The sequence below is a fragment of the Triturus cristatus genome, chromosome 3_2 (assembly GCF_964204655.1).
Source record: "Triturus cristatus chromosome 3_2, aTriCri1.1, whole genome shotgun sequence".
In the NCBI taxonomy this organism is placed as follows: Eukaryota; Metazoa; Chordata; class Amphibia; order Caudata; family Salamandridae; genus Triturus; species Triturus cristatus.
The window spans coordinates 820,689,401-820,702,348 of NC_140584.1; the positions used below are offsets into that span (position 1 = coordinate 820,689,401).

A 12,948-nucleotide genomic window follows, 5' to 3' on the forward strand; every position below is an offset into this window, starting at 1 on the left:
TAGTCTCCTGGCCCAGGTTTATTTTCCTGCCATACTACAGATGCTGGAGGATGTTCTAAGCAACCTCTTGTTATTTGCCACTATTGTTGGGAACCCAAGGTTCTTGCCACGATCTGCTCCTGATTTCAAGGGTACTTTGTCAGCAAAGAGCTTCTCTTTCAAGCATCCCTGGCTCTGGTCACCGACGCACAGCATGCCTCCTCTTGGTCAATGGAGGTTTGTTGGTGCATGGGACCAAACTTTGGATGTCATTAGCTCTACTGAGGAGGTCCTAGCCACCTGCCTGGCAGTATTTTTTTATACAAAGGCTTGGCTTATCATTCTGTCAAACCCCTCTTATCTGCCGTTTCAGCTACCAACTAGCTCGAGTCCAATCTGTGAATATGAATTAAATTATCTCATTTACCATTGCACAAGGGGCATTCACCTAGAGAAATCCTCAACTGAGGAACATCACCCAGGCCTACTGCTTTCTTATCTTCTGACCCGTAAATGACCTTCTGTTACTGAATCACCTTTCCTGTAAGCTTGCTTTGCTTCTGTGCCTGGTATCCTTTGTGAGACTTTTAGACATTTGCTCCATTGGGTTTTCTGGAAAGGCATTTTCCCCACAGAGGGATTTGCTTTTCCCTAATGCGTTGCACTAAGGCGTTTTAGACCTTTATGTATATAGTGAGTGAGTGGTTTTTGTACAGCCCAAATCTGGCTAAAAGTCAGTGGAGCGCAGTACAGGGTCAAAGGCAAAGATAAAGTCAATCACTGCCAGAAGGGGAAGCAGGGATCTGAGCACTGCGGTGGACCACTGCTTCACTGAGAAGTAGTGTTCTTTGAAAATATGGGTCTTAACTTCTTTCCTAGGTTGGAGCAGTTCTGTTGCATACATGGAGAAGGCCTCTTGCCTAGTTTTCTTTTTTTCTTCAATTCTGTACCTACAGTCTTATGGAATTGTGGCTACGGAAGTGCTGAGAGCTCTTTAGGTCTTGAGTTTGTCACCTAGATAGGCAGAAGTGCCTGTCTTAATGGCTTTATAGATGAGGAAGCTGGTTTTGAAGATGGTGAATGCTGGCAGGGGAGCCAATAGAGTTTCTCCAGACTTGGGGTGATGTGGTTATATATTTTCATGCCCTTAACCTGTTATGCTGCAGTGTTCAGTATGCCCTTACAGGGGCCCACTGTTGAGTGTGGGAGGTCATGGATCAAGGCGTTATCATCCAGATGCAAGAGTACGCAAGACTAAATAGCAGTTTTGAAGTTACTTTCAAGAAGGAATGGCTTCATGAGAGATAGACAGCACCAGTGCATCTTGGGCTTCCTTCATAATATGTTCCTTGAGGCGGAGTCTGGTGTCCACGGTTAATCCAAGGTACTTGACATCAAGTGAAACTTGGGTCTTCGATCCGTTGAAGGTCTTGTCGCCGAGTCAGGTTTGGACTACTTGTGTTGTTCCCGGCAGACTATATAAGTGTTGCGGGCAAAGGCATTTTGCCCATGTTTTGGCGGTATACAAGATTAAAATCCTGCCTTCATTGAGCTAAGCCTGTGAAGTAACGGAAGAGCGGTATTGGCTCTTATTTTAGAAGGCTTAAGGGCGCATTTGGCGCCAAATTTGTTATTTGAATTTCAGCTGTACCTTCGGCTTTCTGGCATGAATTTGGGCTTCTCTCTACAAATGTTTTTGCCATGGCAGCTGCGTTAAGGTGGGGGAATAACATACTAAATAGTGACTTGGGCTCTATGCGGGCTGCATTAAAACAAAATCTTTTATTGCTTGAAGGGAAGAAGTGTCGTCTTAAATTATATGAAAGATCTGGATATGTTTGAAATTGCTCAGAGTGAGGTAGTGCCTCTCCCAAAGCTTAGTTTGAAAAATCTGATTAAAAAATCAATTTATGATGTTAGTCGGAAAGGAATATTATACTCTGCACAGCCGGAATTAAATAGGAGTGGAGAGTAGCATCTGTAAAAAACCTCAGCTGTATGTTCTATGGAACCTCTCTCATGGTGTGCGTAGAACTATTTAGTTCTTAAGGTTAAATTTGCTTCTGCAACAAATTATCACTGGAGCCTGAGAAGGACCATCTAGGGAGGAGGGGTTTTGTGATCTTTGTGGTAACTATGTTCAAGATCTAAATCATGTGTTATTTATCCGTTGTCTCCTACATGCTTTGCGATGCCAGCTGCTAAGACCAATATTTTTAAAGTATGATATTACTTAGTTAGGTAGCCGAGGCCCAGAAATGTCATTTGAGCCACCATTGTCATTTGAGCCACCATTGTAAATAGTCTGTTCAAAGATTTTTAACATTTTTAAACAATTCATAAATGTTTTCTAGATTGGTTTGTACGTTGTAATTCTATATTTCACTGTATGCAGGTCAGTATTTGTTAAATAGGGCATTTTTAGGCCATAAGACTTTGCACAGTATAAATAAGTTTACTGTATTGGTATTGTTCTTTGAAGCTGAATGTATTGTATCACTAGAAGTACTGTATTAGTGTTGCACTGTAAAATATTGTTGCACTTTTTATCTGTTGCATGTACTATGCTTGAAAAGATTTTTTTGTATTATCTAAGAATTGTCTTACAATGATTGATTGAAATTTAAGAGCGCATTTGAATATCAAAGTAGAGCACGTTCATATGCTGAAAGGCTTCTTAGTGTGTTTTATAATTCTGTATCTTTATACTGTGTCAATTGCTTTTTATAAAATTCTGTGTGTATTTTATGTGAATCTCTTTGATTTCCAAAACTTAATAAAATACTTTTGACTTGGACTTTGTGTTGTTCCCGGTAAACAGTCTGAATTCTATATCGGAGGGGTTGAACATCAGGTAGGGTTAGAGGTTTCAAGGTCTGCATGAGCTGCAGGCAAGGTTTGTCCTCTGTTTTTACTCTAACAAGTTCTGTGAGGTTTGCTGCCTGAAATCATATAAGGACAATACTGAATCAACAATGCAAGAATTGGCTTCTGAAGACCTTTTCACCGGTTTCCTTTCCTCGCTGGCTCGCAGGATGCGATCCAATACGTCTGAATTGTGGACAGATTTGGGGGAGTATAAGACATCCAAGAACTTTGGTTCATGGCTAAGCCTACAAGTCATTCTTAAAGCAGCCGAATGGTCATGGGTGTTAACCTTTTGCTTTATTTTCCACCAGTGGACCACTCACCTTTTAGTGTTAGACTAAAAACTAAACCGTTCTGCACTGAATATAGCTAGCAGATGATGCAGCCACCATCATGCAAGAAGCAATACCATCAGAGTATAAAATTATCTTGATAAACTCTCTGAATAAAAGGGCTAAACCTGTACATGATTATTCTCCAGCACAATGAGAATCCCTCCTGCTCACAGTGCAGGTCCGTAAGGAAAGCCTGGACATCCTCAAGAAGCCAGTTGCTCTCGGCCAGGCATGGCGCCTATGGGCCACTGTTGTTGAAACTGCTCTGCCCAGCGAGTCTGTCGTGTCAAGTCTGCAGCAAATTGTGAACTTAGCCGCGTCTCTACCGTCAGTAACAGCTTGGAAGAGTACAGCCCAGGCGTCCTCTGGGACCTGTGGCAGCACTTGAGCAAACTGTATCCCAAAGACTGTGGGAATAACGGCTCAAAAGGCATGTGGTGTTCGCGGACCACAATGTTAGGCTGGTGGAAGAAAACAGATTCCCAAATTAATCCAGAGTCTTGGATTCCCTATCCGGGGGAGTGGTAGGGAAAGCGCCTTGGGAGGTGGAGGCTTGGATCACCAAACTCTCAGGGGTAGGGTGTTGGGTGAGGAAGTTTGGGTCCCCAGGTGCAGGGCGATGTTGACTCGCAATTGTCCTGTTCATAGGAGCCCCTGTGTTGGGATCCAACAGGAGGTCAGTGGGGGCGTCATTGAACGGGATTGTGAGTTCGATCGTGAAGAATCCTGGTTGCAACACCTTCGTCAAAACAATAGTCTTGACTGCCACTGTTGGCAACTGAAGGTCAAGGACCTCAGCCTCCCTACGCACCACCATTGCCTATAATGCTCCCTCCGCTGTAGCCACGATAGGGGAAGAAAGTAGAGCAGCATCTGGAGAAGTGTCCAGGCCGCTGGCTTCACCCAGGTCCTCATACCAGTCGACAATCTGTCCATCATAGGGCTGGTGTTCAAAAGGGTCCAGCAACCACTCCCAGTCTTCCCCGAGGCATAGACGATGAAAATAATGCACAGGCTCCGATTTGGGAGACCTGGTTCCCATCAGCACCAAGCGTGCCCCCCCAGCTCTGTATCGGAGTTGGGATGACAATGGGGCTATCGGCGCTGGGAGCATCGGCGTCAGGACAGTCGCTGGGGAAGTTGAGATGGCTCGACTGGCGCGGGTCCGTATCCAGGAATTAATTCGGGTTGCCCCATCAGATCCCGGAGCAGAGCTGTTGGTGCAGCAGCAGAGGGGGCCCCTTCCAACCCCGCAGGGCCATAAGCTGCATCGTCAGGGTCAGGTCGCTTAAAAATAAGATGCTTAGCCTGATAGAACTCTCTCCACTGGGTGGTGGTTGCTCTGACCTGCGGAAAATTCAGGAAGGCATGTAGTCGACCCAGGCGTAGGTTCTGGAGAATGAGGCCTAGAACCCCGAGGCTCCCTGGTCTTATCAGCTGGCGGACAAGGGGAAGTTTAAGAACACTTCGACTTCTTACTCTTCTTCTTATGCCTCCTACCTGAACCACTTTGAACAGGACGAAAAGCACTTCGGGTTCCGCCAACGATCCGGGGACCTTCCCCTTGACTGGGATCTTTACTGCTGCGAAGTCAAATGCAGGGCCGCAAGCAGCACCAGGGACATCTCCATCAAAACCTTCAGAGCAATGACCCGGCAAACAGAGCACGCTTTGGTTTCATGGTCACGGTCCAGACGCATTAGGCAGACGATGTGCGGTCTGCCGCCAACTTCGGGCTGTTACAGGTACCGCAGAGCTTAAAACCCATCTTGTGCAAAGACATCCTCGACACACCAGGAGGTAAACCGCAATAGAAGTCGACAAAACACTGAGAAAAAAAACTGTCAAAAAGTGATAGAGGGGTAGCTCTTCCCCGGATCAGTGCTCGCGGGGTAGAAAGATAAGATATTACATCAGCGCTCCTGGGTGGCACCTATACAAGTACCACAAGGTCACTTTCGGCGTGGATGACACCAACGACGGGAGCAAAGCCAATCAACACCACCTACAGGCGCTCAGGGATACTGCTCCGAAAACAAATCCAGATCCAGTCTGAAACCTGGGAGAAATTCTATGGTAAGGAATCAGCACTCTAAGTCTCTATCAGATTGAAATAATTGAAAATGTCACCTAAATTCAAAAGCAGGAATTAATTGAAAACCAGATCATTACAGATACCAGATTCCAACCTTTGAGAGGGACAAAATATAAGTTTGTCACTACAATGGATAAACTAATGAAATGTGAATGCTAATGGAGCTGCAATCATGATCCTACTAGACTTTTCCACATCTTTTGTCATGGTACATCACTGAACAGCAGGCTTACAAGTGAGCCTACAAGGAAACACAAGAAAATGCTATCTTTGATGCAGCTCTTACTATGGAAACACAAATGGATACTCTAGTAAGTATGTTCAGAATTTCAAGACACATTTTTGCCCATCCTAGGTTCCCCCACAGAGTTCAAGCAAAAGCAGAGTATGTGTTCTTCTACTCCCTTAATTAGCAAAAGGGTACACCTAGGAGCCCTGAAATCTCTCCTAAGCAAGTTACAATGGGTCCAAAACTCAGCAGCTAGACTATTTTTTCACCCAGCTCTCGTGATCTTGCACTGGCTTTCAGATTCTCATTGGATCGCATTCAAAGCACTGTGTATAACACATTAGGCAATATATCGAATCCGACCAATATTTCTACAACACAAATTTGAGATTCAGTGCCCTCAGAGTGGCCTCCGATCCAATACATTGCAACAGCTGAAAGGCTATGCTTAGTAAAATAAAAAATAAAAAGACTTGGAGGGTATTCTTTCTCAAATCAATACACAACAAATAAGAAAGTTAGATTACTTATTTTCTTTTTGGAAGGCTGTAAAACCCTGGCTGCTAAAATGTTCAGTCCCTAAGTGACACCTAAACAACTCGAAGAAAACACACATCAACCACGAAACAAATGTACTCCAACGCAAAATGAGACAATACTACTTACAGACTGAAACTCAACTACTTTTCAAGTTAAAAAAAAAGCTGCAGGACACTCAATCTATCGCTTCAACATACCCTTTAAAGATGACTATGCATATGGGAGTGCGAGATCCGCTGCAAAACAACCAAACCATGTTTCAGGACCTCACCCAACTGCTTCTTTATATTCATACCACAACCACACACTTCTACACCTAAACATGTAGGTCCACCTGCAATTGCTCCAGACAGTTCAGAGAGCCAGGATGCTACGCTAGTGGCAGCTGCACGCTATGCAAGAGACATCACATTACAAAAATCAACAACCAAGATGGTCTGCTACGTTTTTGGATGTTTAACGGATGAAAAATCAGGATTTAGTCAAAGAACTCGTGGATCATGTTTTTTCTCTCTGCTCTCTGTCATGTGGCAGGATGTAGACAAAAAGTGGGAATGAGCACTTGACACTTTTGCTGTGTTACCACTTGACTGATGGTATGGCTTCTCTGTATGTGGACATTTGGAGCACCAGCCAAAATGGGGCCCCGAGACTTCCTTCTTTTCGTTTTTAGAGAATAGTACAAGCATACTTAGGCCTAGGCAGAATTGATTTTTTTCATCTAATTGGAAAAAGAAATCAAGTCTCTTTAAATAATAATGTATTTTTATAATAATTTTCGTTAAACTGTTTGCAAATAAATGCCTCAAATTCGGGGCTGTGTGAGGAAAGGAGTAAACAATGATTTTCGGGTGATGTATTGCACCTCCTTGTATTTATCAACGGATATGTAGGGTTGGAATTGGTTGAATTCTGCCATCTCTGCCCACCAGATGAGTAATTGGCTAGTCCTCTGTAAGCAGTCTCTAAGATACACGTTTACGAAGCAAAGATCCACACATACATGTGCCACCACACTACAGATGCAACATAACTCACCTACTCACCTTGGGCAAAGCTTTTCCAAGTGCTTACAGAGGGACTGCATGTAAATGCTGCCATCTGATGTGTGCCTGTAGCTCTCAAAATCTTCTACTGTAGCCATTCCGAGTAGGAAGTCGGCCTTGATAGGAATGGAGTCCATAGGGGCTGCATCAGATTCAAAGTCCTGATCCGAATCTGTCTTAATTTGGATGCCACTCTGTGACTTATTGCCCTGACAGGCCTGGATGAAGAAGACTTTTGGCTTGTCAGCAAGGGACTTGCACCTCTGTCCATTGACAAAATCAGCCAGCTTATTGATCGGCACTTGCAGCCCATCTGTCCCATACACAACTCCTTTATCCCCATGGGACAGAATACAGCAGACAAAGCAGGACATGTCCCTGTGGTTCTTTGTTCGGTATTCCTCTATTGCCTGGCAGATCCCATTTGCAGTCAGGTCTTGGCGCTCCTCTACTGTAAACTGAAGCCACTGAAAGATTTTCTTCAGTGTTTCTGTAAGACAAAAAGAAATTAAGGTGTGAACAAATACAAGAAACAAAATTAAATAAAAGAAGAGACTTTAGTCAGTGATGCCACAGAGGGGGCTGATTTGTGTTCGCTCACCCACACTGGTCCACCTTTAATGTGTGGGTTGGTATTAACTCGCTAAAGTGGCACAAAGTATACAGGGCAGGGGAGGTCTGTGTATTGCCCTTGCCGAGGAAATGTAAAGTCCATTGACAGAATTACACCCTGTACGGCCTTCCCACCCTGGTCTAGAGCAGCCTTATAGCATCTGACCTCATTCCTCGCGATTCCACAGCTATGTTGCAGATTATACCTTCTGTGCAAGTTCCTCCCTCACAGTATCCCAAGTAAATAAATGCTGGTCACTCACAGGCATAACTACACAGTTCATGTTCACAGTATGCAGGGCTGAGTGAAGGAATCCATCTCAGACAAATCAAGGCATTCCAGTCCACAGAGAAGTTTTAATTCAAGTCTCTCAAGGTGCAGCACAGATGGAAAATCTGCACAAGTCCATGCCTAGCAACAGGGCCATGTAGGCCAACGGTGTCCAGGACCTGTACTGAATTTGTGGAATGTCAAAATGTGGCTTTAGTCAGATGCATCGTTTGCATGCAGTATTATTGCTGCAACGCCAAATACAAAGAGGCAGACTGTGGAAGCATGGACTATTTATTGTGAACTTAGACCCTTTCGCATGCTACTAAGCATGTCGGAATTACTGATGCAGTGGAGCCTGTCTTGCTGAAAACAACTAGAATGCATAGGTGGCCTTCTTGCTTGACTTCACCCACTTCGAGTTCTGCTTGCCAGGCACCTGAAGTCATCGCATGCCTTCTTCCATCAAGTTTTCTTTCCTTTTACCGAAACCTTGCCTATTGGCCCTTACTTGGCTGACTTAGCTTTCCTGTGGACTCTTATTGTGACTGCACTTATAAGCTTTGTTGACAATAGGCCAATCTTGTGTCTGGACCCCTTCTTCTCGACTTTGCCCTTATAAATAGATTTGTGCATCCCAGTGATCACTATGTGGTAATTCAAAATCCAGTACTTAACAGACTTCGAATCTCCTTCAACAGCTAGCTGACACTGTACAGCAAACAAACAGTTCAGTAGATGGACCACCAGAGCTGTAGGAATGTCTATCATACTTCCCTGCGACCAAGCCTGCAATGTGAAGTGTCCGTAACCTTACCCAAAACCTTTTGTGCTAATGTTTTTATGCCACCACACGATAGAGATAGACAATGTCACCCTTTCAATCAAAATCAAATATGGTGGTGTAACAACAAATGGCTGATTGGTCTCTGGCCCTACACATCTTTTAACTTGATGCAGGGTATTAGCAGATGTTAAATATTGGTGAATAAGAGTATGGCCCACACACAATTTAACTGAAAGCAAGACTCTCTCTCTCTGTAAGCCTTATATGTTCCTTAGATAGAGGGATTTACTAGGATTTAAGAAGGCAATACCAGCACTAGGAGTCTAGCAGACGCAATAAGAGGACATTCAAAAACTTCATAAGATGCCAAAAAAGAAATTGATCAAAACAGACAATTTTCATATAAAAAATACACTATGCAAACTCAGCAAGACACCTCACGATATGATGGGACTAAGAGGGTAAGTTTCTATTTTTAAGCTCTAGTTAAACCTAGAAAAGCAACTTTTTTTAACCAGGCAGCTCAATATACCCTATTTTACTTAGCCGGCAAGTAGAGTTCAAGTACTTCTCGTTTGAGGCCTGTTTTTGTGTAACACAATGCTTTAAATGGTCAGATACTGTCCCGCACCCCGTATCGCTATATTATTAATTTGAAGGGGAGAGTACCAGCACTTCTTAGCACAGATGAAATATTTTTTCATGAAAGAGTACCAGCAAACAGGAACCGCGCGCTGGTGATGACCAGCGCTTTCTTTTTTTTCAATTCTTGGAATTCAATTGTAACAGAACAATAGAACGAGGTAGGCGTTTCAAAGGGGTTCAATCAGATACACAGTTTGTTTCTACTTTGAATAATGCCAGAAGAAACCCCAAACCAAATATTACTACATACACTGGTTAGATAGGGGTGAATAGGTACATTCAAATGTTGATCAGTAGATTCACTACATTTTTTTATAGCACTCATCTAAAGTGGGCGGGGTATACCAGATTCCTATTATAAACTTTCTAATTTGGGAAATCCTCGAACAATCTATTGGTTCTTCACCTGCTCATATGTGTTTTTAATCATACTGCCAGAGTGGAGCGGTACAACAGACATGCACTAGACCACAGGTACAGAGGCTCATTGACATGTTTCTCATATCTTTGTGTTAATGCCTACCAAAGCTAGCCGCACTAGGGCACGCGCAAGTCAAATGAAAGAATGTTGCACCAATGTTTCTACACTTAGTTCATCTGGAATCATTATCATTGGTTCAGTTTATGTAGGATCGGAGGGAATATATACATCTAGGCCATTTGCACAGATGACTTAGACCCTTGCATTACTGAATATTTGCATATCAAAATTAAGAAACCTACCTATTTCTGTGCAGACAGTGATTTACTATGTGTTTCACATTTGTGTCTTCATCAATAGATCTTCCAGAGGATTATCCTTCCTGACTGCACAGTGCAACTTCGCGATCATTCCCCTTCCTTGATTTACAGGTCATGTCTATTAATAGTCATTATGGCTCTCCATGCTTTTTCGTGCCGCCCGAAATGCTGTTCTGTACATTTTCTATCTTGAAGAATGCATCTTAAATATTGAAAAATCCTCCAACAGCACAGCCTTCTTCACCGTCCTGTGCCCTCCTCAAGTCTTAAATAGTCTTCTTGTCTATGACATTTCTGTGCGAGCTTCCAAACCAGACCTAAGGTTTATCCTGAGGAACCCCAAACGGGCCAGGAATATCGGTTAAAATAGCAGTAGTAGTACTCACCCGCATCCGTATTAGTTCCTTCCCTCTTTTTAAGTGTCTGGATTACCGATGCACTAAAATCAAAGTTATTGATGATCAGGCAGTATCCAAGAGTCCCAGAACCCATCCGGTATGCTTCCCCAGGCTGTGGATACACAGACAGAGGGCATCAACAATTGGAATTATTTTAATAAGTTTCTCTTGTTAAGGCAGTTTAATGCATTCAGTTAGTGGGAGAAACATCCCTACCACCGATTCAAAGTGAAAAATAATACATTCATGTTCATTTCGGAAAGATTTATGAAGCCATTCTTTTCAAAATGAAAAATATAAACTTTTAACAGAACAATAATTTTCCATCAAAATACAATTATTACAAGTAAAATAAAATTGGTAGTTGTTCCATAGTTACAGTCCACCTTAACAAAAGAATAATATTGTAGAGTAGAGGAGGCTGCTTATATCAGCTACTTTTCAGAGAAGCTTCCGGCGCATTATCTATCGAGAGTGAAATCATGATACTGACCATTGTTTCAAAATAGCAATCTGAAGCACATATTACAGAACAACTCCTACTCTACACATTCCCTTAGCGCTGTAGAGAACAAATACAGCTCAAAGGATACATGGGAGAACTCCATGGCTAGTTAAATCTCCTAACTAATTGTGTGTCCTGTTCTTTAAATTCGGTTAAGCAAAGTTTTGCTCACCAAAATATTTTTCTTCATGAAAAATATTGTTAAAAGTACTATTAGTCAGGTCAGGCCCTGGTATAGTGGGGGGTTGTTCCACCAGGTTCTTCTTACCGGCTGGTTGACAGCCCCGAGAAGAGTGGGGAGTGGTTTTGCAATGATATTTAGAGAAAGCCTTAAAGTTAAACTATGAACTTCTCCCTCCATCTTATGTGGTATACGCTGAAAGAGATGTTGCTTGCATCACATTGTAGCAGTTCGGTGATGTTAGTGACCTAGGAGAGCTTTTTACATCTTTTGCTGACGTGCCTTCTAATGTCCTAGTCTCCTGTAATTACCCTGTTATTTTAGGCAAGGTTAACCTGCATCAGTATGATCACATGGCCTCTGAACTTATTGAAACATTACACACTGCAAATCAACCGCAATTAATTAATACCACCACACACAAGGGATGCCACGTTTATGACTTGATTGTGTCTCTTCCACAAGTTCCATTCCAGAATGGATTCCTTCTCCAGTCCTTTGGCTGCATCATCGCTTGGTGGCTTTTCAAGTGACGAGCATCGTTCTAGTCAGCCTTATAATAATCCTAAACCGGCTGTTCAAAGGGATAAAGTACTTAAAGCTCCAACTTTGCAAGTATAATTTAGCAGAACTTCTGATCTCATATTACGCATCCTTCACATACTGGATGAAAGCTTCCTTAGACACTTGTCCAGTGCCCCTCTTGGCCTTAAAGCGATGCCAGAACGCCTCTGGTTGAAAAAATCCCTATTGAAATTGCAAACAGAACTGTGTGTAAAACTTGGAATGATACTGGAGACGGAAGACAGCCCGGAGGATGAAGCCCACTTTCTGTATCATAGCATGCAAAGTAGAGTTTACTGTAGTTTTAGTGCGAATAAATTCTTTAGTGTAAAATCAAAGTAATTCAGGATCCCTCCAATTCAGCTGGAGCAGCCTAGTTGCTGACCCTTTCCTATAGCTCTGTGAAGGCCTATCTTCCTATTTTACATTAAAGCTGTCACCATTAGACAGACCTTGGGATCCGTTTGGAGGCCCATTCTTAAGTCCACAACTATTACACAACAAGTGCGGACACCTTTCAGCTCTTTTCATCCCGGTTTAATATCTAACTCCAGTCAGAGATTAAAACCACTATGAACCATAACATATAGGATTCAACACTGTTCTTCACATGAACAGTATCTTCGTGGTAAGATACAGCAATCATCTAGGTGGTATAAGGCCCTAAGTATTAGGGGAGCTGGACATGCACTTTTGATACCTGAATATGAATCACATACCATCTGCTCAGATCTCCTTGGCTCGTCCAATGTTGTAGGGCATTGGCACCCGGGGAGGTGAGTGGATGATAGACAAGAAGGTTTGTTTTCTTGTGCTTGATGGACAAGCAGGGCTCTCATGCCATCGACTTCTTCGAATGAAGCCTGGTCCCACCGGCAAGGGTTACAAAATTCTTCATTCAGAAATGGGTTCTATTTATTACATACTCTTTTACATCATTTGTGTGGATTCTTAGTTTGATAACGCAGGCGTGGCATATTCCAGAAATGGTTTTGGTCAATACAATGCGACTGTTATCAGTTCAGTTTGGTTACCAGTTCTGATGGAACTTTCAAAGGATTCAGTAATACTTCTTTCCAGACCCCTATTCCTGGGGTATGGGACAAGCAGGTGGTTACTGGACCTTAACCGTGGGAGTTTAAGTCATTTCCC

At 42.9% G+C, this 12,948-nt stretch overlaps 1 protein-coding gene across 11 annotated transcripts in view; it reads right to left on the reverse strand.

Annotated features, from left to right (window-relative positions):
- The window catches only part of LOC146858220 (caspase-8-like), a 218,830-nt gene that overhangs the window by 18,202 nt on the left and 187,680 nt on the right, over positions 1-12,948 (reverse strand). For 8 of the 11 annotated variants that reach the window (XM_085648996.1, XM_085649001.1, XM_085648997.1 and 5 more), the window contains 2 exons: positions 10,535-10,658; positions 7,093-7,582 (listed from right to left, as the gene is read on the reverse strand). In XM_085648996.1, the coding sequence (XP_085505122.1) occupies positions 7,093-7,582; positions 10,535-10,658 (614 nt within the window). Of the gene's footprint in view, positions 1-7,084; positions 7,583-10,534; positions 10,659-12,948 lie in introns of all 11 variants that reach the window. The other 3 variants (XM_085649004.1, XM_085649005.1, XM_085649003.1) reach the window with 1 other exon arrangement.